We start from the raw sequence: 27,405 nt of genomic DNA, 5'->3' as shown, positions 1-27,405 counted from the left end.
CTTCTTCTTCTTCTTCTTCTTCTTCTTCTTCTTCTTCTTCTTCTTCTCATTTGAAACCCTGATGCAGGTTTCTCAGTGGGATGTCCTAAATTAAACTCCTGGAAGGTAGTCCCCAAAAGAAAATAACTTTGTGCCTCTCCGAATATTTTAATCCTGTTTCCAAAGTATTATATTGAAAAAATAGAAGTATTATATTGAAAAAAAGTATTATATAATCCAAAGTATTATATTGAAAAAAAATAAAGAAATGACAATTGGGAATGGGTTCACAAAGTACTGTGTGTTACAGTTCCACAGCTATCTAATACTTCATCTTTAGCGGTAACGTTCTGAGTAATCTGAACAGCCCGGGCAGTGCACAGCCCGCTATCTCCCAGCACTCCCTCTTCCCGTTTGGAATAGGGCAAGTGTGAGATGGAGTTTTCATAAATAGTAGCTGACGCATGTCTCAGACATGTAAGGAGCATCTCTGAGGAGGACCACACACGTATGCAAACAGTAAAACACTGGGCACGATACCATGATAGCCAGTGCTCACAGGGAACGATGGAGCCCAAGGCATGGTGGCTCCTAGAACAAGTTACCAGAGCCAAGGGATCTCCTTCATGGATAGTTTCCTCAAAGGTTACATTCTCATCGGGTCCTTATAAGATGTCTCAAGGATCTTGCTACCCATGCGTCCGTTCCAGTAACATTTGAGTGTTTACCCCGTGTCGGGGCTTGGGCATCAGAAATGACACAGCCCCTGCCCTGGGAAAGTTCACAGTCAAGGAGGACAGAGAAATGAGTAAAAAGATAAATTGCAAAAGACAAAGTGTATATAACAGGCAAGAACAAACCGTTGAAGAAGTAGAAAGCATAGTGTACTAACTCTGTCTTGGGAACTGGAGAAAGCTTTGCAAAAGAGGTTCCTTTTTCATTGGGTTGTGGAGGCTGACTAGGAGTTTGCCTTGGCAAGACTGGGAAGGAAGGGGAGTAAAAATGAAGAGAAAGGACAATCCAAGCCAAGGGGAAAGGACTGAAGGCGTGGAATCTTGAATGATCCCTTGGCTCAGAGAAGTCTTTGAAATTCCACAGATGCTTCTATTTCAAAGTTATAATTAATTTGACATTTACATCCACAGGGATCAATAACCATCCTATCTATAGATAATGGCTCTACCTGTTTGGGTAAAATATGCATCTGCTTGTTTCGTGGTTCATGTTTACTTTTAATTTTTTTTAACATTCATTTTTGAGAGATAAGAGTATGAGCAGGGGCGGGGCAGGGAGAGAGGGAGACACACAACCAGGCTGTCAGCACAGAGCCCCACTAGGGGGCTCGAACTCACAGACCATGAGATCATGACCTGAGCCAAAGTCAGACGCCTAACTGACTGAGCCACCCAGTGTCCCCATTTATATTTTAAATGTGCTGTCACCCACTGTCCCCTTGGAACATCAGTGTTACATATACAAGGCCTTGCCCTTGGAGTTTGTTTCTGGGGCAGTGAGTGCTTATCCAGAAGCAAGATTCCCTTTTCATTCTCTCGTCCTCTGAGCAGGTTGAGGGAGAGGATAGAAGACGGGAGTGTGGGCTTTGGAGGACTAGCACGCTGGGCCACATGCTAACTATGTGACCTTTGACAAGTCACTTAATTTCTCTGAATCTATGTTCTCTTATCTGTAAAATGGAATTGGTAATAGTTATTTCATTCATTTGCTGTGAAAATTACATGAGGATTGGAACACTGCAAGTGCCCAATGAGAGGGACTTGTGATAATGAAGATAATGAACGCGACAGCCGTATTGATAAAGAAGAGGGGCCTGTATTCTAGAGATAGAGAAATGGGTAGAAAAGAGACCACTCTATTTAACATTAAATAACACCATCTTAAGAACTCTGTAAATTTGTGTGTGTGCGTGCGTGCACGCACACATGTATCATTACAGGCAAAAGTATGCAGTTCATCTATAAATATTTTTGGACACTTGTGTACAAATTGGTGATTTATTTGAAAAAGATACAACACAGTTTATATACATATAGGTTTATGATCACATGCATAAATATTTATGTATTCATGAATATACCTAATTCCTGGAAATAGATTGTTTAGAAAGGGTGTGTGTGTGTGTGTGTGTATGAAATTAGTGGATTTCCATTGCACACAATGAAAATGATAATGAATATAGTGCATTTCTGTTTAGCAAAATAGGGGGTGTGAAGCCATGTTCTTTCAGATGAGATGTCTTTCTTTTTTACAGTATATATTTTGTGTGAATGTATTTAACTATGAAACCTGGTCTAAAACTTGGTGGAGGGAGAATTAAATAATGCATCACCAACTTACTCAAAAGAGCTCCAAATGCTACCAACCAACATGCGTATTTACTTGTCCTGATACAAGATTCAGAGGTCAGTTTTAGATGTTTGTTAATTGACAGTACAGCAAATGTCGTAGCAACCTTATTCTAGCTTTAAAAAAGTGACTTTGAGGCAGGGGGCTATATTGTCTTAATCACAGTTCTGTGAAGTGTTTAATAGCACTGCACAGAGCTCCTGAGATCCTTACTGTGTGGACAGTCAGTTCTCAAATATTTGTAGCCATCTCTAAGCCCTGAAGGTCAGTCTGGTGTCTCCACTCGGATGACAAGAAACCTGTTTGGAGAAATCCTGAGTCCCAAAGTCTGTTGCTGTACTGAGTATATCCAAAGCCCTTCAGGCACTGGCTTACTTTCGGGAGAAAAGTTTGTACATTTCTCTTTGAACCTGGACTAGCCCAGACCAACTCTAGCTCAGTCCCAACTCCTGGGCCCTATATCTAATCTCTTCTCTGCACTTAGAATTTTACCTGTGGGATGAAACCTTGCTTAGATCTGTCACTGATAACAGGGTTCAAATGAAGTAATGCTTTAAAAAGTGAAAGATAACTTACAATATTAATGTGAGAATACCAGTGGCCATAACACTGGACTTGAAGTTACCTGGATTCTAGTTCATTCTAGACCACACATAGCTGTGGAATCTTGAGCCACCACCTAAACTCCTGGCCTCATTTTTCTCACTGGCAAAAGTCTGTGTTTTGTTTTGTTTTTGTTTTGTTTATGGAGAGGAGTGGAGTAGGTAGAAACGTACAAGACGATGGACCTTCTTGGTTGCTGCATTGTAGTTCTGATAGGGCAAGAGGGCCACATCCTGGTGATATCAGACTCGTCATGGCACATCATCACTGTTGATATCATTGCTTTATTCCAAGCCAAGAAATGGATGCCTAAAATATAGATAGATTTTTGGCTAAATGGAGTAAGACAATGTGCCAATGAAAGGAAGTGATGTCCTTTTGCCTGCATAGTTTTTATGACCTACAGTTGTATGTATTGGGAATTTCTGCTTTAGAATCATCTGAGGATTCACTGGATACACAGCTATAGATATGGATTTTGCCTATACCTGGATACCCATTACCATGGATATCCCAGGATTTAGCTTCCTACAACTAATAAACTGTCTCAGTATTGGTCTTTAGGTAGGTGTAGATTGGGGCTGCTTTCCAGAGCAGTGCCCTGTTCTGAGCACAGTGTGCTCAGCTGTGGAAAGTATGTGTGATTTCCTCCAGAGCCTGGGTGTAAATCCAGCCACAGATGCTCTCAAAATACCTCAGAGTCTTAAAACAGGAAGAAGACCCAGGGATTAGAGTCAGGCCTTCAGACAGCAACCGCCAAGGGTAGCAGGTTTAGGGGGTCTTCAATGTGTTCTTCAGCAGCGCTTCCTAAACTTGGGTGGTCATTAAAATCACTTGGAACACTTGGTAACATTCAGATCATTAGTCCCCACCCCGGCGACTCAAATTCAGTAGGTCTGGGAGGGTCCAGGGATGCGCATTTCTCACCATTTCTTTGCCAGTGCTAAAGCTGCCGGTCCATATTCTGAGAGCCAGTGTTCTAGAGCTTTTTCTTCCTTTTTATCTCTCATCACCAGAAGGTCAGGATGGGGCTACATTCTGTTGGCCAGTAGATGTGATAGAGAACATAGTGACTCTTCCGTAGTGAGTAAGGCCTGGGCCACACTGTAGTTGCTCCCCATGCCCACTGACCCCATGTATGGGAGTACAATAGACTTGTGACTACCTACCTGTCCTTTAGGTTGCATTTTCTTTCAAATTAGAAGGTCATCTAGTTCAGTGGCTTCCAAAAGCCAGTTTGAGAACCAATGCTAGGCTGGTTGTATAAACAAACCCAAGGAGCTTGTTAAAAATATAAATTCCTTGTCCCTGCCCTGGGATATTTTGATTCTATAAATATAGGATAAGGCCTAGAGATCTGTGTTTTTAACAATCTCCCCTGATGGTTTAATCCACTTCAGAGTTGTCTGTCTATAGGCCTTAAATATTTCTTTCCATGGTCACCCACAATACATTGAAGTAATGCACCACTTTTTGAGTATCTTTGCCCCCAATTTAGACTGTGCCCTTAGAGAAGGGATTAGCAACCTTTTAGAAGAAGAATTACATTATTTTTTGCTGTGGTTTTTCACAATCAGAGGTGGCAATGCTAGTGGGATGGCTGGTGGTTCAGCCCCTCAAAAAGGCCCCAATGCACCCGGAGTTCTTTTAAGAAGCACCATTCCTGGCATGTTAGAAGTGGCTGTGTGCACACAGGCAACCCAGCCCCTTAGGCACTATAATGAGCGCACTTGCCCCAGTTTGGGATTGTCAGAAAGAGGAGAGGGTCCTCGAATAAGCTCATGTGTGAGTTCAGCTGTTCACTCACCCAACAGACAATCACTGGGTTCCTGCTCCAGGTCAGACACGGAGGTGTGCTCTGAGGATAAAAAGATAAACAAAAAACAGTTCCTGCCCTCAGGATTCCACACTTTTGAATCTTAACTTCAGATGCTGAGATGGACGCTATCACCTCATATACCTCCTTTGGCTCACACATCTGTGCTGGTGTATATAGCCTTTTCGGCACAGAAACTCATGTGGCACAGGTGCCAAGGATTGCCAACTATCTTACACACAGCCTTAAAACAAGAAAACGATGTTGACTTTAAGAGTTACTAACTCGGGCATCATCTGCACAATTTTATTTTAGGTTGCAGATCACACAGTTTTCTTTCGAACTGTTTCTTTATGCTCTTATTCCTCCGCACTGGAGCTGGTTCACAGTCCGTTGGAGCAAAAAAAAAATGGTATTTATTGTGTTTTTTGGAGAGGGAAATTCTGCTCTTTAAGGAAGTATAGACACTGATATTATTTTTATTTATTTATTTTTAAAATGTTTATTTATTATTGAGAGACAGAGAGAGACAGACCATGAGCAGGGGAGGGGCAGAGAGAGAGGGAGACACAGAATCTGAAGCAGGCTTCACGCTCTGAGCTCCGAGCTGTCAGCACAGAGCCCGACACGGGATTTGAACCCAGGAACCGCGAGATCATGACCTGAGCCAAAGTCAGACACTTAACCAACTGAGCCACCCAGGCACCCCCAACACTAATACTAATTTAAAAAATCTAATGTCTAGTACCTACTTGTTATAAAAACAGACACATTTTTCTTTACAATTATTTGTTACACTGGATCCAATTTCAAATATTTTACAATACATAAAATGGACTGCTTTATATTAAAATTCATGTGATGCTCCTGCCTTCTCCCAGTTTCAGTCAGTCATCAAAGAATGCTCAATCTAGCTATATATTTTTTTTTTCTTTAGCTAGATAGTTTGAAGGTGTTACCAGCCCTCTTTGCTTTTAAACAGGAGAAAATGCACTGTGGAAATTCCGTCTCTCATTTTTAAGGTCATTGATTGGGTTAAAAAGACAAATGCCTTTCTTTCTTTCTTTCTTCCTTTTTTTTCGTTGAACTTCCTTCAATTAAGCCATTAACCTTTTAAAATAAGTATATTCAAAAATCTATCAAAAAAAGCTAAGTGAGATTTTAACAAAATCCTGACAATTTCAGCTTAAACATATACACAGAAACCATATGTGCTTAGGAAGAAATATATACACACAGGCATTGTTTACAGTGTGTGTTTTTATATTTGGAAGACATTGAAGGAAGAGCCATTCCATACATACATTATCCACAGTGTACATCCAGATAGCCCACATAGATTTTTACATTGAGAGACAAAGATATCTTTATCCACAGTAGGTAGACAGACAGACTGACTGACTTCAAACTTGGACTTGCAGTGTGGGTTTTTTTTTCCTCATCTCCGGGTACTGCTTTTCAAAATTGCCTCGGGCTACAGAACAGCACCTCAGATCCCCAAGGCCCACTGCCTGGCTCCTAATAGCCACTCTCCATCTGTGTCACATGAACAGCTGATGAGATCGCTCCAGCGTCTGTATTTTGGAGAGCACATCCACCCAGGTTAAAATGCTAGGGTTGCCAAGGAGCAGTCAGAAGCCATTAGTGTGGGTGAGAATTTGCCTTGCAGCAGTTCCTTGGCATGGTGGAAAGCGTGTACGCGTGTCCCTGCTCAAGCTTGTGTGTGTGTGTGTGTGTGTGTGTGTGTGTGCGCGTCCTTGTGCAAGCGACCCCTAGTATACACGGGTGTGCAGATGAAGACAGATGTAGGTGAAGACTAGATTCCATATATTCAGTATTCAAAAGTCAAATGCCTTTTGTTTCCTTGTACTCTGATTAGTTCTTTGACTATTTGGGGTCCCTTTGACTCTTTTTTTTTTTTTTTTATCATAACAGACGGCAAAGAAAAAGAGAACAGCAACTTCGGGGTCATGCTCTAGTGTTTGGGCAGATGGAAGGGAGCTGCTTTGCCTTGGGGCAGGGTGGTTGTAATGAAGTGGCCTGTCAGTCTGTAAATAGTGAGGGTCATCTCTTCCATGTGATGGAGGGTATCACATTGCAGTGAAAATGGAAATGTCAATAAAATTAATCTGCCAGCTCTTTGCTGTGGCTTTTCTGCTTTTCTGGTCAAAGAAGGTTGAAGGGTGTTTTTTTTGTTTTTGTTTTTTTTTTTTTTTTTGGTGAGGAAGGAAAAGAACAGGTACAGGGGAGCCCACGGAGCAGACCCAGAAGTTAGAAGGGGAGGGGCCCGGTGGGCAGGACGTGCTGGTGTGGCCCAGTCCAAGAGGAAGGAACGGGTCTGGGAATGAGTTGGTGGATCTATAACATTCCCCGGGAAGCTGCGGAACGTCTAGCTCAGGCTACATTGAGCACAGAGTTTATTGTTTTAGGCTTTCTTGGACAAGGTTTTTACTTAGCATGGGATTTATGGCATTTACTGCTAATGAATGTCTATTCTTAAATTACAAAAACCCCCATCTCAGTGCAATTCCCAGATGTCCTTCCAGGACCCCGGCTTCTTAAACACCAGCAGGGAGCATAAACTCTCCACTTCTCTGTTTTCCTCTTTCGTGTGGCTCCAGGCTAATGATGTGCAAGGAAAACACAGCCATCTATAAAGCCCCAGCGCTGTCCCCGTATTCTTCATTTATTTTGCATTTGATTATGCCACAAGTCGGATCTTGTTTCTTTCCTTTTTTTAAAGTTATTAGTTCAAATATTAATGTAGGGATATGGCATATATTGCTGCTCTTGATTGATGCCTTCCCAAAAACAGGAAGACGTGCTCGTATGAATTTTAAGAAAGTAGGGGTCCTGCAATGCCTTGCCAGAAGAGTTTTTCAGATACATAATTTAGATGCCCTCCAGGCAGGCTTTCAAGGCATTTTTGCTGGAGGGCAAGAAAAAATAACTATGACTGTTAAAAGTAAATGATTTTTGCTAATGCACAATTAATGCCGGAGAAAAGCACAGAAGAGAAAGATGTTGATAGAAACTTCTGATTAAGTGAGCACCCTACCTTCATATGTGTGTGTGTGTGTGTGTGTGTGTGTGTGTGTGTGTAAATGATAATGATCATGATCAGTGGTGCAGAGAGCTAAAAGTTTTCATGTCATGAAAATGCCGAATGCAGGGTCATCTGAGGAGTGTGTGAATGTGCGTGCTTAGGAGGTGACAGTTCTAGGAGGGGCTGAGCAGGCAGTGTGTTATGTGCAATGAACAGTGACACAGTTACTGTCACCTATGCAGGCAGCCTGGAATATATAGACTACAGAACATTTAACTTGATTACCCTACAGTATGTGTTCACTATGGGCATGGGAGTGGATTTTCACCGAATGGGTTTTCTGATGGCGGTTTTCCCACATTGGATTCCATAATTGACAAAGAGCTACTGCACTGTGTCAAGTGCACAATTATAATTGAATTAATGATATGGGCGAGTGTGAGACACACAAAATTAACATTTGAAGAGGCCTGGTTTAATTTTGTCTTTTACATATTTGTGTCTCCAATTATACTTTAATGAAAGAGAATATACCCGCTTAATGGATTTCTTTCAACAAGCTGAGCTGAGCTCATCATCAGCTGCACATTGTTGTTGGCACCCTTTCTGTGTTGCCTCTAATGTGTTTTTTCTTCTTTTTCTTTTTTTTCTACCAGGGGATGGTTTAGACAACAGTGTAGCCTCACCTGGCACAGGTGACGATGATGATCCAGACAAGGACAAAAAACGTCAGAAGAAAAGAGGCATTTTCCCCAAAGTAGCAACAAATATCATGAGAGCATGGCTGTTCCAGCATCTCACAGTAAGTCAAGATGAAAGCATTTTTGCTTGCTTTGCCTTCTCCTAGCAAACTTTACAGGTTGATACAGATTTTTTAAAAATCAGGTGCCTATTTTCCCTTTCTTGAAATCTGATGATGAACACAGCAGCTGAGATTTTGTCAGCCTTCACTATCCAAAGAACAGCCTCTAGAAAGGAGGAGATTTTGGTTTTCCTAAGCCAGGCACAGACCTTATTCAATGTGGTCTAGGGCCCTCGACAGTATATGTAAGCAAACTTGTTACTTATGCTACAAGGTGTGAGGGCAGCTTCAGATATGGCAACTGCAGACAAGGGAAATGGCTGTGAGGAGCTCACAAACCCATGCGCACCGCTGATTACAGTCTTAACGAAAGCCATCTCCTCTAGGAGGCAAAAAAAAAAAAAAGCATCTTGCCACATGCATGTCCAAGCTCATGGTATCAGGTGCAAATGTAATCACTGGAGCAGCTTGCAAACATGACACGTGTTTATGTGACAAACACAGAAGGGCTATAGGTGCTCCAGAGCCTTTGTGTGTAAGGTGGAGATTAAAGATTCTTTTTCAGCTCTTCAAGTCCCTTTTCTTAGAAGCTAACCCTATTCACTTCTGGGAAGAGATCAACCATGCAACGTTTTTAAAGTAACAGTTTATCTCTGTCCTCCTGTCTGCAGTGGGTTTTACGTGTCCCTGTGCACTATTGACTCTAAGACTCTCATGACAAAAAAAATCACGATGTATTTTTACAAGGGAACTAGGCACTCCTGTTTTACTGTTCGTTTGGAGATTCTGGGAAAGTGGTAAAGACGTCAGAGGCAGTGTCTTGCTATGATATTGTTTTCAGGCCATTCTATTTAGGTAAATGCTTAAATATAGAGTAGCGCATTGAAAACCGAAGGTCTTCTTTGATTCTCTAACTTGTGTGTTGCCATGCTGAATGACATTAGTTACAGTGTCATGGGTCCAGGACAAGGTTCCACTTTTATTTATGGTGGTGACTGCTGATCTGCTCTTCCAGCTGGGCTACAAAGGGCAAGGGGTGGAGTGGCGGCAGGGAGGGGGGAGAGATAAATTCACATTCCTAAATCGGCCATTTTGATGTAAGGACATTAGTAGCAAACTAAGGTGTATCGATCTGGCCCGTGGTGTCAGGATTAGAGGGGAGAACCAACGAGGCTGCCGTGGTAGTGGTTATTCTTGCCTTGCAGCCATGGCCATTTCAAAGGTCAGGGCCCTGCACTGACTCGGCTCAGAGGAATTAGACAGAACATGCAGTCTCTGGGCTGATTACTTAACCAAAGACAAAATAATGAGTCCTAAGCAAATACTGACTAATTGAAAGGGCTGTAAATCCATTACATATTGGTCAGGGATAATCAGGAGTATTTAATCACTTTTATCTATTCAGGAGCACTGAAGCTGCAACAGCAAAGCCCTGAACCTTGCCATGCGGCTATTATTCTCATCATTATCAAAATTACTTCACAGCTGTTCTTTGCTACATCACCTCAGCTGGAGATTTACTAACCTGTAAAATGTTTTTAATTTGGAAGTCGAGTGAGTGTGAGGGGAGGGGTTTCTCATTTTTAACTGAAGGGTTGTTTGGTTAGAGTAGCAAGTTAGAAAGGCAGGGCAGGGCAGGAGCACATGGATGGCAGGCAAACAGCTTGCTCCCCACTAGCTCACCTGTTTGGTTTCCTCCCTCCGTTTTCCTTCATGCCCAGCCCCTCCTGGCCGAAAATAAAGATTTCAAAAACTGCTTTACAAGCAGGCCTCTCCATGTTATTTGCAGCCCCTCAGTAGTCAAAGTCAACACCACAGAACAGCAGAACCTGCGAGAATTCAGCTGCTCTGTTTACCAGTGAGGAAACTGAGGCCCAGAGAGGGAAGTGATTAACTCAAGGTCAGCCTGCCACCAGAACCCAACCTTGCTTGTCCCCTGCGCTGTGCTTTTCCCACAGCACTATGAAGACTTTGCTAAAATCATTATCCCCTCCACCAGTGGCATATAAATCTCACACAACCTCTGCCATCAGTATACCCAGCGTCAGAGGGGGAGGAAATATGGAGAAGCAAAGTGCTGTTCTCTTTGTTTTTAAAGCTTCCTGCTCCCCCAGCCTTTCCCAGTAGAGAAGATTTGGCACCTTTCTCTTCAAGCCGACTCTCTCTTTCACCACCTATATTCTGTGCCTTGAAACTCCAACGCTGTGTCCAGAGCTCTTGCTGGACCTCCTGCTTTGTCCTGTCGATACCTTGCCTCCCACCTCCCTGTCCTGAACTGAACCCACCATGCAGTGTGGCCACTGGTGAAAAATTGTGGGTGGCCAGGGATTGCTGGGCACCCCTGGTGGCTTGGCTGTGCAGGGGGCTACAAACCGACCACAAGACCTTGTCCCCACACTGAGAGTGCTTTCATATAGTTTAAGGAACTCAAGACCTTGTGCAGAACTCTCCAGCCAACTGAAAATTTTAACAAATGTCTGTCTTTGGAGCAGGGAGAAAAGAATCAAATAGCCTCAGCCAAGCAGTCGGGAAACCCGCATTTTGAGTTCAGCTCTCCTCTATGCTAGCTGAACCTCAGTGAGTCCATTAAGTTCTCCGGACCTTACGTGTCCCCAGTTTTCAAGCGAGAGGGACACAGTGCAGGGTCTCCACACTGCGGCCTCCATTCCTGCACCCACAGCTCTTGGTTCAGCTCTGGAGCACGTAGCCAGAACACTGTTCTGTCCCAGTCTCTGATCATCCCCTTTCTTTTTACTCTCTGCGAAGTGCTCTATTTTTCTCCCTCCTCCCCATGACCTTCTTTCACAACATACCCCTTTCATTAGTTTCTCCCAATGGCTTTGTCTCCCAGTCGTTCTCTCTGCTCCCCTCCCTTGCCTTTCCTGCACCTCCCTTGTATCATAAGGAAATTCTCCTCGGCTTTCTCTTTGAACAAATTTTCCCTCTTCATCCAGATTTTACCCCAACTGCAGAGAAGAGGTTCAGTAACTTTGATGAGGATGGTCCTGTAAAACTTTTACTTTCCAATCTTTAATGAGCTGAAAGATTTACTCAGCTATAATTCCGAGCTCAGAAACCAAGAATAGAGACCCCTAACTAGCGACATGTTAATTTAGACTTCTTTTCTTACATGCACTAACAGGCATGAGGAAGTCCTTGGAAATAGAGATGCCCACTATATTTTTCTGTCATTTAATTAATTTCAACTTTCAAAGTGAAATGTTGGCTCTAGCTCACTGAAAATAGATGTAGTCTAAATTATTATTTCATGTAAATTTCTTCACAAGTGCATGATTCAGTGTGCATTCCTCCATTATTAGTCTCTTTAACATTATTTCAAACTGGTTTGTTCTCTTTTGTGCGGTATGACCTGTTCTTGTATTACAATAATCCCTGATGTACCCTTTTTTCTTTCTTTTTTTAAAAAGAAGCTAATTGAATTATCTCATTATTTTAATTTGTTAAGCAAATGTATTTTGCATCTCAGGATGTGTTCTTAAAGAAGGGGGCTGCTAAGGCTTTGCCCCCTGAATGGGCCATTGGCCCATTTTGACATTCATGCATTCATTAACTAGCAGAACATAAAAGAACTCTGGTTGTATTTTTTTTTCCAAACACCCAACCAGCACGGAGCAACTTTTTCCAATAAGCCACAGGGGTCTCTCTACATATGTTCTCAACTGCATGCTATTGTCACCTATTCTGAATACCTCAAAAGGCCCAGAGAAAAAAGAACCCCACCTCAACAAAGGCCAACTGTAGCAATTGTTAAGTCTTAGTCTCAATATGACAAAAATCATTAACCTTCAGTTTTCTTGGAAGAACAAGTTCCACTACAACTGTAACAGTTAAAACAGTCTCAAATTCCTGAGCACCACCGACTTTAAGGAAAAAACTAATAAACTTGCGGCTCATTGATTATATTGAAGGAAATATTTAAACTAAATCCAAAGTGGCATTAAAAAAAAAAAAAACTATTTGATGAATTGAGCAATTTCCATATTCGGAGTTAAGCACTTTGAATTTAAATTTAATCTGAGTCTAAATAATTAATTTCTGGTTTCTAACTCACAATTTCCAAAATGTCTTTTAAAAACCCCCTTCAAAACACTCATCATAATGTTAAAAAAAGTAAGCTCATATATATTTGTGTTACTAAATATATATATAAATATATATATTTTAGCTATATATATTTTTTTAGCTATATATATATTTAGCTATATATATATATGTGTATATATATATATGTATATATATATGTATATATATATATACACATATATATATATAGCTATATATATATATATAGCAATTCACCTGCTGAAAATGTTGTGTATACTATTACCCCCCTCCTCTATTGGTTGATGGCTCTGTTTGGCTTCTCAGACTAAGAAATCTAGTGAAGATTGAAGAAAGAATCTGTTGGAAATGTATGTGCTTTTGCTGGAAAGTACCCAATGGCAAAAGAACTTAGGGAAATCCTAGGGAAGTATATTCCTTTCACTAACACATGGAGATTATGGTATCATAAAAGTAAGCCTGCCATTACAACTGTTTTTATTTGACTTCAAAGATAGTTAAAGAAAGAAAACAGCAAGAAATAATACCAGGGCTAACGGTTTATTCATAACCATGAAACACTCCTCCACGCCAAGAAGCCCTTAGTGTGCTCAATTAGGCTCTCAGGCACCTCCACTTGCCACGTTCGAGAGCTTTCTAGTTGTGCTGCAAAGAATATATTTGATCACGGAATGAAAACAGGAAGTGCTCCTATACAAAGACACTGCTTGCTCATACCAGTCTCTAACTAAAGGTTTTCTTATTTGAAAACACGGGGCTAAAGCTCACACTTAGGGGATGTGGGACTTCTTTCAAAGATATGTGTACAGAATCAGAAGCAAATTTACTTTAAAGTGATGTCATATCACATAGCCTTCTTGAAACTGCAGGGTCTAAAAACTGTGCCCTTTGTTCATGGCAAAATGCTTTACTCCTCTCTCCATGTCTGGTGGTGAGGGAGAGTGATGAAACCTGCCTTTCACGTGTTCAGTCATTTGGCTCCTTGTCCATTAGAGATTGTTCTGTGGGATTTTGTAAATGTCTCTGGTAGTAAAAATGAGTTTTAAAGTTTATCATCCTGCAGAGACAGTGTACCCAAGTTATGAGTAAATACAGCTCCGTGTTACATTAGAGGAACACGTATCTCTTCTCCAGTGAGTTCATAAAGACCATGTGACAGTTAACTTAGTCATCTCGAATTTTTTCTTGTACCCACACATACATGCACACGAGAGACAGGAGGAGAGATGCTGACTTAAACTATTCTGCCTTTTAATTAGTTCTCTTCATCATGTGTAGACCTAGATGGCTCCTTTTTTTTTTTTTTTTTTTTTTTTTTTCAATGAGGTGATCCAGTGTCAAAGTTAGCAGCACAGGGCCTGGGTCTGGGGGAAGTTAGATGTGTCCTACTCTAATGGAAGGGAAACAATACATGTCCTTTCATATGCTTTCCAGGCATATGATTCTGCCTGTGTCATGACTCTCAGTTATTCATTTTCAGGGGCAAAGCAAAACAAAACGCAGGGCCTGGAATCAGCAACACAGTCGATTTTTGATCTTGAGCAGTTACCCTCTCTAAGCTTCGTTTTCCATATCTGTAGAATGGGGATAATTCTAGAACCAACTTAGTAAGGTTGTTGCAGGGATTGAATAAGGGAATATAAAGCATTCAACCCTATGCCTGGCTCTTAGAATAAATATGTAATATAATTCTTATTTTAATCTAGCTGAATGGCTAGCAGGAGGCTTTGACCAATGGAACTGGGCAGCCAAAGTTACCACTTACTTTCCTGGTCTGTGTGAGATGAGGAAATCAGGTTTTGCCAAACAGATCCCAAATGTCCCGGAGCAGGAGAGAACATCATCTAAATTATGCTTTCTAGAGCCATATAAACATTTGACAACTGCTCAGTTCTGCTAAATGATAACATCAGAGAGTACTGGTACTAATGAACTGAACATCCTGGTGAGCCTTCTGGGATAGAGTGCGATAGAGGTGAAGAAGAAACTGGTTATGGAACAGTCCAGAATGTCTTATCTGGGGCCTGGTTTTGATAGTATAAATGCTCCCTTTCACTGTCCAGTATGTGAACAGAATCTAGAGTCTCCTGCTTCCTCAGAGTGTTAAAGTCTAGGCTGTCTAAGAGACAGCATGGTGTGTGTGTATATATATATATATATATATATATATATATATATTTTTTTTTTTTTTTTTTTTTTTTTTTTATTAAAGGGCCACTGAATGTGAAATGAGGAGACTTGGTTTGAGCTCTGTAATCTTGGGTAGGCTTGTCAACGTCTGAACCGATTTCCTTACCTAAAAACTAAAACAGTAAATATGTGTCCTACTTAGCTGTTTGGGTTGCTGTGTGGTTCAAACGATATAGTCAGTTTGGAACTGTGATGTGCTGCACAGATTTTGGATATTTTGGTTTTTTGACTGTGTGCTTGGGTTTCCAGCTGCCTAAGGCCTCTAGTAGTAAGTACCTCCTAAAATCAACCAGGATGAGAGATCTGGTGCTGCCAACCTCGTTCATGTCTACCCTGGTGTCTCTCCTTGTTCATTCCACAAGGGCATCCATGGAGACTCTCTCTGATCATCGCTATCATTAGATACCTTTCGAAGGGCCTTGAATGGTTAGTTGAATCAGTATTCCATGGACATTAGTTATTTCTCCTTGAAAATTCGAGCCTTTATGATTCTGAGATTGAGCTACTTAATAGCAATTGCTATAGGCCACATTAATACCAAATATAAAATGTTGGACTTACTTATGCAGTGAGAGATGGCCTCTCTCACATTCAGAGATACAGATGAGCGCTGAATGCAAGTGGGGCTGTTGGGCTGGGAAATACTTATGCGGAAATGCATATGCAGAACACACAGCTGAAAAACACCAGCAGAGAGGGCTTCCCACAAACATGCAGCAGAGTGAGGCTGCCCCTAGTTTTAGCCTTTGCATTGTTTTTCTGCTTGCCAGGAGAAAACATCTGTGAATTATTTGAATGGAACCTTATACTGGAGATCGTCTGAATTGGTGTCATCTCTGTTTAATTTCAGGAAATGATGTCACAATGCATTAAATAACAATGCTGGGTGATTTATTTTCCCATGGACATGCTGTCCTAAGCATTCCTCTTCCCTTGCAATGTTTCCAATTAACTGTAAGCTTGAGTGTTCTTCCCATTTCATAATGATTTTGAGGGGTGGGGGCGGGAGATGGGGGTGGGAAGAGTGGTAATTTCAGAGGTTGCCGAGGTTCAAAGCTAATGGCACATCCATCATGTCCTTATTGGGACAGGGAGGGTACTGAACGTCGGGGCTGTGATCACCAGTGTCAACCTACAACAGTGTTGGTTGGTTTTAACGAATGCCTAAAAAAGAAAGCCTGAATGTTCTGATCCTAGCTGTCCAAAGAGCCACCAGATAATTTTAATAGTGACCTGCATACTGTAGCTTCTGTCTTTATCAAAGTTTCTATGCACTCCCTTCTTCAGTAAAGAATAGAGGACATAAGTCAATTCTGTGTGCCATCTGTCGCCGTTTGTACAATTTCTCAAATTAAAGAGACAGGCCAAAAATTTAATGTTGTGTTGAATCCTAGAAGCTCCTCTAGAAGAAATAAAATTGCAACTAAATTTATTTTATCTCTCTTGAGGGAAAAAAAAAATTGCATGTTGCTGTGTCAGAACCTTTTACTTGGAGTCCCCACTTTAGTGTTTGGAATTGGATTCTCAGGGATTCTGCACGTAAAGACTGATGCGTCCGGGATTCAGCGGTCCTTGTCCACATTCTGAGTGACTCGGAGGTCAGGTCCCCGGTACAGTGGTGGTGGCAGTGGGCTTTTGTGGGAGTGGATGAGGTGTGTGGTCTCCTCGATGCACAAACAAACATCTGGTCAAAATATTTCAAAAGTATATCAAGCAATCCCATTAAAAAAAAAAAAAAGTTCAGCTGAGATAGATTAAGAAAATCAAGTCCCAGATTATGAGCGAATAGCTGACAGACACATTTTTAAAATGAGCGACTGAGAAGATTGAAGAATGAAATGCTTATTAAATTACCATCAAAAAGACACTAAAATAATTATTAGCTCAAAGTTTAACACCCAATTTCATAAAATATCACTCTAAGTATAATTGTTTAAAAATACGTTACAGAATTCAAAGAGGTGGAGAATTGAGGACCTTTGAATAAAAGAAAATAGAAGGCATGTGCATATCTGAATATTCAGCTATTTAAAACCTCCAAGAATAGAGTGCCATTAAAGGCTGTTAGTGAAACCCGTGAATATTCATTCAGATCATAGGGAACATTTCCATTTCCTCATTCCACACGACCACCACCACCATTTACCAGTATATTCTGTGGAGAGGTGGAGTTATTAGAACTCAAGGCCAAGTTGACTGGGTTATGAGCACACTCACCATCCCTCAGCTTTGCTGCAGGACAGGGTCATAAAGTGACCTTCGTGTTCAGGATTAATTTTGATTTTAGAGGGGCGCCTGGGTGGCTCAGTTGGTTAAGCGTCCGACTTCAGCTCAGGTCACGATCTCGCGGTCCGTGAGTTCCAGCCCCGCGTCGGGCTCTGGGCTGATGGCTCAGAGCCTGGAGCCTGCTTCCGATTCTGTGTCTCCCTCTCTCTCTGCCCCTCCCCTGTTCATGCTCTGTCTCTCTCTGTCTCAAAAATAAATAAACATTAAAAAAAAAATTTAAAATAAAATTTTCATTTTAGAGACCACTGCTGCACAGACTTCAGAGGACTCCTGAAAATGCCCTCCCTTCTCTGTGCTGGAGTCAGTTTTTGCAATTTGGAACAGGTTATGAAGTGTAAAAGGGATACATAGCCCTACTGTTCCTGTTGAGAAGTAGTGACTTGGGTGGGAAACATTAGGTTGCTCGAGTGGAATTTGCCTTATTACACTTATGTGCTGCGCACCACTTTCTAAATTGATTGGCAGCCGTTGTTTACAGTATGCAGAATAATCACTGGCACCCTTTAAAGGTGTATTATCCTCTTAAAACATAATAGTAATGCCATTTTCATGCTTTTACATTTGCTATTCATATTTTGAACTGCCGAGTCCCAAATCTGCCAGAACTGATTTAAGTTGTTTTTATCTAATAGTGGGTAAGTTGTCAAGTCACAATATAATGGCAGATAATTTTTCTTAAACTATAGTTTTACTTCTTGGTTATATTAGATAACATGAATATTTGTTGAATTTGACTTGATTGTCCACAAAAAGAAAAAATTACAACTCAAGAGATTATTATTGTGGGATTCTGAGATGACAAGAAATGAAGAGAATAGTATTCTCTCGTTACTCTGAGCGTCATAGAAAATTAACATGAGCCACTAATCCGTCCCCTTCCAACCACCAGCCTCTCAATTTACAGATATATGATTTGTTTACCATAGCCAGGTAATGAAGAGCCACTCTTCATCCACCAAATCTCGTTGCTGCCCTTAATTTTAATACCTCAGCTTTCGTGGTATTGTATATCTCTCTCTATATATATACATATATCTATATATATAGATATAGATATATAGATCAGGATATATTTCCTTTTTTTTTTTTTTTTTTGAGAGAGAGAGAGAGGGAGGGAGGGAGGGAGGAAGACAGTGTGAGCACAGGGGCAGGGCAAAAGGAGAGGGAGAGAGAGAATCTCAAGCAGGCTCCATGCCCAGTACCAGCATGCAGCCCTACGCTGGGCATGATCTCATGACTGCAAGATCATGACCTGAGCTGAAATTCAGAGTCAGATGCTTAACCAGCTGAGCCACCCAGACACCCCAGATATATTTACTTCTTGAATCATTCTCCTACATTTACATTTATTTCAGAATTAATTTTGAATTGGAAATATCTGGCAACTCCATAACTAATAATTTAGGAAAGGATAATCCCATGACTCCAGTCATACTACAGTTGTAAAATGGCTTAGTTCTTACCCTGGACACGTGGTGGGACTGTGTCATAAGCTGACAATAAATAACCTAAGTGTACTGGGGGCGGTGTTACTCTAGTCTTTCAAAAAGAAAAAAGGTTTTATCAATAGAAGAGATGAATGCTGGATTATTCCCTGTAGGTTTGGTGACATGTTGGAACTCTATAAAAGCAGCCTTTTTTTTTCCCCAGGGTGAAAAGTTATAGGTTCCATTTCAGTGTTTCAAGATACCTGCAGGCAGCCCATGAGTTGTTACCCTTGTTTTAAACCTTCTCTCACAATGAATTAAAAAAAAAAAAAGTGGTAAGAGGGCATGGGCAATATGAGATCATTATTAGTCGATTGTGGATTTCTCATTAGTTTCTAGCAAACCGTAAGTTTAGACCTGTACGGCAAATCCCCCCAACTACTCGATGGCACTTTGATGAAGACCCTTCTTACCACCTAATCCTGAGACTTTTATGTTGGTGAACTGCTCAGGTGATAATCAAATATGACCATGTGAAAGCCATCAGTTTTTAATATGACCTCTGTTACCAGCCTGAGAATCGTTTCAAAACAGTTTGAAAGTCTACTTATTTATTTTTGCAGAGCAAGTTTAAAGAAAAGTGTGATTTGGGTTTTACATGCTTGAGTCTCTTGTCAGTGTCTATCCCAAATGCCACACTCCCTCCACTTATTTTAAATGTGTACATAGTTAGTTAAGCAAAAAGGAGGTGCTTTACTCCTCCTCAATCTATAGTTGGGCCTGATTGGGGTAGATAGTGGAAACGTTTGGAATTAATAAAAGAATTGGTGCTTTCCCTACCTTTGATGTGGAGACAATCTGTGAATTTTTTTGTGCTTTACAAAAAGACAAACATTTCAGGGCAAGGAGGAAGAAATTCCTACTGTTCAGAAGAACGCGCACACCCATATGCACGCCAGAGGCAGCAGAGTTAGGATCAATTTGCATCTTATTCTCAGCTCCGCCTTTTGCTCTCTGAGTTATCCTGGGCAAGTCATTCAATTTTCTGAGCGTGCTTTTCTCACCTTGTTGTTCTAAGAGTTAGCTGAGGTTAGAAATAGGCCTTTGAAAAGGGAAGAATACTGTGCAAGCATATTCATTAATGTTTTCATATAGTCCCCTGAAATAATTAATTTGCTCTGTCTTAGCTCCATGAAACCTGAACTTGGGCAGGGGTAGAAATACTCTTCAAAGGAAAATATTGTACTTATTTCTGTTGCCCTAAATCTGTTTGGAATGGGAATCAAATGCTACAGTTAACATGATGTGTACAAGGAAAGGACAAAAGCCTTATGGGCCATTCATACTGTTATAATGGCACAGTTATAATGGCACTGTGAGTGAAAGTAATTTTTTAAATTTCTAAACTCAAACTTGAGAGAAAGAATGGGGTGAATGACAGCAAAGAAACCTCACAATGAACTTACTCCCACTTGTATGATTACAGATTTGGAACAAGCTCCTTGGGGATTTGGACATCTTTGTTCTTTGTCCATAAACTCTTCATCCTGAGAATTAACCGGTTCACCAGTCTGCCACTTTTCATGCTGGCCAAGCTGATGGGGATGAGCAGCTTTGCATCTCTAAATCCTATGAGAGACATAGAATTATCTCTTTTCAAGAAGAGACTACGGAGGTTATTTTATTTTTTTCCCTAATATAGTTTCAATCTGGATGGTAAATCAGACTACTTTTGATTCTACATCCAGAGATTCGTGGATGCCACAGCCCCTAAGACAGACTCCTGTTTAGCTAAAGCATAGAATATATATGGAAGAATAGTGGGGAAAGCTTGGAAAGGTATATTGAGGCCCCAGGTTTAGACCCACAGCCCAGATATCCAGGTGGGGAGCCTCTGTGGAAGTTAGAAATGGTGAAACCTGTGGTTTAAGAGTTGAGGTTGATCTTTGCAGAAGCAATGCTTGGAACTCTGGCACTGGATAAAGATAAGTAAGGAAAAGAGCACAGAAAGAAGGGGTTAGTGGATAGAATCTTTTTGAAAACTCCATTTAAAGGGAAGGAGAGAGAAAGCAATGAGCAGAGATAAAGAAATCAGATTAGTAGGAGCATAATCAGATCATGTGAAACGAGAAAGTTTCAAAGTAGAGGAAGTAGATTCTGCAGAAAGATCAAGGACAGTGGTGACTAAAAATAAGCCTTCAGATTTGGCACTTGGAAGTCATGGTCTACCTTTGAATTCTACAAACTGAGGAGGGAGCAGGCAAAGTTGGAAGGGAACAAAGGAAGGACAGAGGACAGCCGTGGGAGTGGCAGGCTTAGCCGCAGGGGTGTGGTAGGTGAATCAGGTGTTGCATTGGCAATGGGAAGGGAGCCAGGGTGGAGGGGTGGAGGGGTGGAGAGAATGACAACAGATAATGCAAGGTTCCAAAAGAGGAAGCCAGGGAGGGTGGAAGTCAAAACACAGGTAGAAAGGTAGGTAGGAGACAGACACCTTCTGTAAAGAATAGGAAGAAAGCTGAGGGAATTCAGAGATGAGCTTCTCTAACTGGATGAGAAGGAAATGTGGAGAATGTGATCAGGAGTGAATTAGGAAGGTGCAGCAGTGAGGCCTTGGATCGAGAGGGCCAGGCCGGAATGGACCCTCTCTGCACCATTTCATCCTTCCACAGGCAGAGCTCAGGCACAGAGGGGGAGGAGGGGGAGAGCAGATGACAGGAAAAACCTACATCTGAGTGAGAAGGAGAGTTTTAGCAAATTCTTGAATGGCTGGCTAGTAAGTCAGAATTCTGATGAGCTATTCTTTTTTTGGATCATGTCTGAAAAATGATTCTGCAGTTCATGTGAATAATGAAACAATTAAGAAAAGTCAAGGTATTTTTGGAAAAGAAAAATTAGGGAGGTCTTGCACTATTATTAAAATAGATTATAAAGCTGCATGATAGGGTACCAGCTACCATAATAGAACGATCATTTGAACAATTATATAAGAGCACACACAGCAATCCAAATAGATAGTTATTAATTTTCAAGGCATCACTTTAAATCAATTGAGGAAAAAAAAGTAAGTCGGTACATGTTTTGTTGGTTAATGGTTTAACTGTTTTTTAAAAAAACAATCAGTAGTTTCCATCAAAACAAGTTCTGCATTTAAGAGTTCTTTGAAGTAAATATAACTATTTTTCTTTCTTTTAACTTAGTAAAATCCTTCCAGAGCATAAAAGCAAAGGAATTCTAAAGAAAAATGGTGGTAGGTTTAATTAAACAAAAATAAAAATTAAGAGCTTTTGAATGTCAAGGAAAGAGCAGACATTAAAATGGCAAATATATATGTGGCATGATATAACAGGCAAAGGATTATTAGTTCCTTAATAAATAAAGTGTACAAATCGATAAGGAAAAAAGTACAATGAAGGCACAGATGAATAGGTCCATTCACAAAAGAAGAAATACAGATGGCCAATAGGCATTTGAAAAATGTTCAAGGTAATTAGTAACCAAATCAACTTAAAAATAAGCAACATAATATCGGGCTTTTTTCTATCAAATTAAGAAAACCCCAAAACAATATCCAGCACGGTCCAGAGTGGAAGGAAATTATCTGCCTTAATAATGACAATAAAAATTTGTTTAGCCTTTCTGGAATTTAAACTTGTAATATGTATTACTAGTCATGTTCTTATCCTTTGATCCAGTAATTCAGTTTCTAGGAGTTTATTATAAAGAAGTAATAAGAAACATATACAAAATCATGCAAAATGAGGTATGAAGATATTATTTATGACAATAAAACATTGAAAACCACCTATATTTCCAACTATAGGAGACCATAATGGAATATTATGGACTACTATGTAATCATTAAAAATTATATTCTCAAAAATATTTTGAGGTATGGAAAAAATCTCTCAGTGTATTATCAGGTAAAATAAAACAGATAAGGCAGTGTTTATCGTGTGATTCTTCTTTTGTGAATGCAAATATATATGTATATACACACAGAAGAGCAAATGAAATGTTAACAGTGATTATCTTTGGGTAGTGAGGTGTGGGTGACTTCTTTTAGTTTCTTCTTATACTTATTTGTATGTTTTAAATTTTCTGTAAAATGTGTGCTATATTTATGGTACAAGACAATGCATTTATTCTAATAAAGAACCATACTAGGCAGGGAGGCTAATGACATTGGGAACACAAGGAGCCCACTGAGAAGTTACAAGTCCAGATGAAGATTAAGAGGCAGAATAGAGAAGCAGGGCAGGTGCATTTTAAGGTCTGTGATCTTGGAAATGCAGTATCTCTGCTTGAGGAAATCCAGGGCTGATGGAGTAGAGACGGATGACATTGGAATTATGAGAGGCAAGATGTTTGAAAGGTCTTTGTCATATATATTGAAGTCTTCAAAAGTAGAGGCAAGCAGTGGGGTGAAGAGGAACCTTCTAGCTTGTACGGAAGCCATTGGGGAAAGGGGAGGTGTCTTAGAGGTGAACATTCTTCTGGCAAAAGTGATGGAGAAGAGTGACAGCAAATGCCATGGACTTCATGAGAAAAGTGGGTGGAAAGCTTTAGATCAGGGGCTGAGAGAGAAAGTAAGAGAACGGAAGAGAGGAAGGTCCGGCCTCTCTTCCCTGATGCCAGAGGGACTGGTAAGGAGGAAAAATGGATAATTTCAGTGAGAGAGTGTCTTGGTTCAGGCCACCATAACAGATACCACAGACTGGGGTGGGGATTGTGCTTAAACAACAGAAATTTATTTTTTCATAGTTTTGGAGGCTAGAAAGTCCAGGATCAAGGTGCTGGGCAGCGTCGGTGCCTGACGAGCGCTCTCTCCTTGGGTGGCCAGTGGCTCCCTTCCTACTGTGTCCTCACACTCTTTGGAGTGTGTGAGGCGGGGGCCAGATCTCTCTCTCCTCCTCTTACAAGGCCACCAATTCTGTGAAGTTAGGACCTCACCCTTACGACCTCATTTAACCTTAATTCCCTCCTAAAAGCTCTTCAAACATCATGGCAGCAGAGATTAGGGCTTCAAGGTAAGAATTTTGCAGGGACACAGTTCAGTCATAGCAGAGAGTTGTTAGGGAGAATCCTATTTCAGGCCAAACTCAAGTTCCAGAAAGTCAAGGATGTGCAAGTTACGTCTGTGGCAAAGATCAAAGTTATTTCTGTTCAGTGACACAGCAGGTAAGGGCGAGGGCAAAGAGGCAAGTTAACTTAGGACGTGGGGAGACCAAACAAAAGGAGCACAATGCCAAGACTCACAAGTTAGGATTGCAGGCCTCTGCTAATAAAGCCGTCTGGGATACTGTCAAAGACTGGGGTAGAGGAACCAAAATAAAGATCCCTAAAACGTCTCCCCAGAGCACCTGGGTAGAGGAGGGAAGGAGGAGCCAAGAAGGCAGTGCGAGGACAGCTCAGTCGCCTAAAATAAACCACAAATAGGCTTCTTATTTTGATCGTGCTTAAGGTTTGTTTGATCTAGCTGTTTTTCTTTAGAGTTCAGTTTTACATATGTTTCCGCGCCCCAACCAGCTTGTGTATTTTCAAGATTTTTTTTTTTTTTCTATTCCTTCTTCAGTGTTTAGATCAGGGAAGGGGAAGGACTAAAGGAACGGTGACCAGTGGTCGGCAGACAGGCTCATTCCCTGGTTTGTCAGGCTGTGCTCTTGACCCTTCCTCAGGACCTGTGATTAATACACGCTTTGTAGAGGAGACTTGGCGAACCCCGCTCGCCACAGGACTCAATTCATAATTCACAGCGAGCAGGAGGAGCTAGGTCTTTGTGGTGGCTTGTTTGCTCTTTGCCGCACACACAAAAAGCAATGCGTTCTGACCTTCACTGTTATCTAATCAGGAAGTAGACAGTCCTGGCGTGTGTGGAGCCCTCCTAGGGCTCTCTACAACTGTAAATTATGTTCGGGCTCCCCGGATCTGGGGCACGCCGCACTTTACATTACTATTGTGTATCTTAAAATAAACAGCATCGCAAGCTGTTTATTTTGGTGTTACTATGTATGCAATTTTAAAACAGTGGTTACTTAAACAAATGTCTCTGTTCCCACAGCACTTGAAAGCCAGTGTTTGCTCCTGTGGTTTTGGGTTTTGTCACTCCTGTTTGGATTATATCTGAAATTCACACTGAGCAATCAGATGAACCAGGCAGCGCCTAGACAGGACCTGTGATTGGGCCCTGCCCTTTACCACAGGCAGCCCTCGTCCTGCACTTCCCACACGCTCCCTACCCTCAGGAGCGCCATGTGCATACGCACAAGCCTGAGTTGTGTTTTCTCAAAGCTCTCAGTTTATCTCCATGAGTCATCTAGAGGGTCCTTTAAGCTCCTAGATGCTGTACAATTTAATTGGATAAATGGTATTGTGATGCTTCTATCCTGAAATGCTACTACCAGATACTCATTTAAAATGGTCATTCATGGGGAACCTGGGTGGCTCATTTGGTTAAGCACCCTACTCTTGAATTTCGCTCAGGTCATGATCTCACAGTTTGTGAGATTGAGCCCCTTGTTGGGCTCCGCTTCTGAGCCTGCTTGGGATTCTCTCTTTCTCTCTTCTCTGTCTCTCTCTCAAAATAAATAAACATTGGGGCGCCTGGGTGGCTCAGTCGGTTAAGCAGCCGACTTCGGCTCAGGGCATGATCTCACGATCCGTGAGTTCGAGCCCTGCGTCGGGCTCTGTGCTGACAGCTCAGAGCCTGGAGCCTGTTTCAGATTCTGTGTCTCCCTCTCTCTCTGCCCCTCCCCTGTTCATGCTCTGCCTCTCTCTGTCTCAAAAATAAATAAACCTTAAAAAAATTTTTTTTAAAAATAAACATTAAAAAAATAGAATTGTCATTCGTGTACTGTAGGTACATTGCATATATTCCACTGACACAGTTGGGAAAAGATGAATGAGAAGGAGGGCAGTGGACAAAAGGGACATAAAGATAACTAAAGTTTTGACTTGCTCTGGGACTTGAGTCTTGATGACTCCTCTGCATACAGAGGTGAAATAGGAGATACAGTGAGTTAGTAACACTCACGAGGCTTGTGGGAAGGGCTTTGGTAACTCACAGGAGGCCACTTATCAGCACTGTTTCTTTGGGCAAGCTATGTAACATGTCTACGTCTTGATCTGTAAAATGGGTAGGATTGTTGGGGTGGGAGGGAGCCAGATGAAGTAGAATGTGTAAAACAGCTAATCAGTGCCTCGAATGAGGTTGGTATTCAGTAATTAGTCTTGCCCTTCTTCCTCTACCCCTCACACCATGATATGAAGTATAGCTGTGGGTGGTCTGGGGCATAGTTGCATCAGCTTAAAGCTGCAGTTAACCTAATGTGGGACCCTCAGCATCTGACCTGGTGTGCTGAGTGATAGTCATTACCCAGAATCTACTTCGTCATTAGAGGAGGGGCAACAGCACTCCAGATTTCCTTCTCCGTTCCTTGGTTTGTTTTTAAGGAAAGAAGCAGAGGATGATTTAAAGTTTGGCACTATGTGTGCCTTACTCCCTGCCATGTAGCGGAGATATCTAAAAGCAAATTATAATCATCTTTCTTTCATCCTGATGATATAAATTTCTTCTTTTGTACCGGTACATTATAAGGGAGTTTTTGGATACAGGTACTGGTGAATGAATGAATAAATGAATGAATGAATGAATGAAAAGCCTGCTTGGGTTCTTATTATTTCAAGAAGTCTAAGTTCTAGTGGTACAATTTATTGCTTTTTGTACTCAGACTGAAGGTTGGACTACACAAGTATAAATTTATTCTTATAACTCAGTTGTGTTAACGAAATAAGATATTTTGCATATATAGTTATTTATGTTTTCTGGGAAAATCAGTACTACTTTGAAAGATTTAGATTATAAGCCTGTTAATTGAAATTGCACAAAATAATAAATCTAAAATACTAATGAGATGATGTGGATCTTTTTGGCTAGATAACCACATTTTCTCCTCTTCTAAGGCACATCTACAAGATACTATATCATGAAGAAATGATAAAATATTCCTTGAATCATTAAGATACAAGCTAGGTCCAATCATTGGTTTTCATTGCTCTCTCTGATTTCATGAAATTTACCATGCAAGATACTGTGTGTGGATTTTTAATTCTAAATATAAAGAAAATACTCAGTGATCATACAGTGATTGAAAGCATGTCTCTTATTAGCTGAGTTGCCTTGGGCAAGTTATTTGACCTTTTAATAGCCTCAATTTCTTCCTTTGTCAAATGGGGGTAATAATAATGCCTCCTCCCTGTGTTATCAAGAGTGCAGAAGGGAAATAATGTGCAGACAAAGCATTTGCTATGTTGTCTGTATTGAGTACTGAGAAAAGTTAGCTATCATCATTTTGTTTGCCCTTTAAGGGGGGGGAATGTCTCTTTTAGTTTTCATAACTGTTTTAAAGGCGAAATTTCAAACTTCTTGGTGTCATTAGCTCGCCTCTGTCCCAAACCCCATTGAGTCCCACTTTCCACAAGTCCATTAGAGGGGTGTGAGATAGAAATAAATAGGGAACAAAACAGTACTGGATGGTAACTAGGTAATTTCCATTTTCGCTCTTCAAAGCTAAGAGTGCATCTTCCGTCCTTTCTGTGGTCAACCAACCTTCTGACATAGCCTAGTTAGTGGTATTTTTCTTTTCGTCTGCTTATTATCTTCCTAAAAATTAGACACAAGCTGGCAAGCTTTCTGTACATGTTTACCTTCCTGCTGTTTCAACCACCTCCAACTCCTATACTGGATGGAAATGCATTTGGTGTGACTGCATTTCCATCTTTCCTCATTTCTTTGATCCCCTCTATGCCACTC

General features: G+C 41.0%; 1 protein-coding gene across 2 annotated transcripts in view; it reads left to right on the top strand.

Annotated features, from left to right (window-relative positions):
* Window positions 1–27,405, top strand: part of MEIS2 (Meis homeobox 2) — a 211,836-nt gene that overhangs the window by 57,309 nt on the left and 127,122 nt on the right. For both annotated transcript variants that reach the window (XM_049613300.1, XM_049613301.1), the window contains exon 8: window positions 8,465–8,610. In XM_049613300.1, coding sequence (XP_049469257.1) covers window positions 8,465–8,610 — 146 coding nt within the window. The remainder of the gene's footprint in view (window positions 1–8,464; window positions 8,611–27,405) is intronic.

Source organism: Panthera uncia (assembly GCF_023721935.1).
Source record: "Panthera uncia isolate 11264 chromosome B3 unlocalized genomic scaffold, Puncia_PCG_1.0 HiC_scaffold_1, whole genome shotgun sequence".
NCBI lineage: Eukaryota > Metazoa > Chordata > Mammalia > Carnivora > Felidae > Panthera > Panthera uncia.
This window is presented reverse-complemented; position numbering and strand designations above follow the sequence as displayed.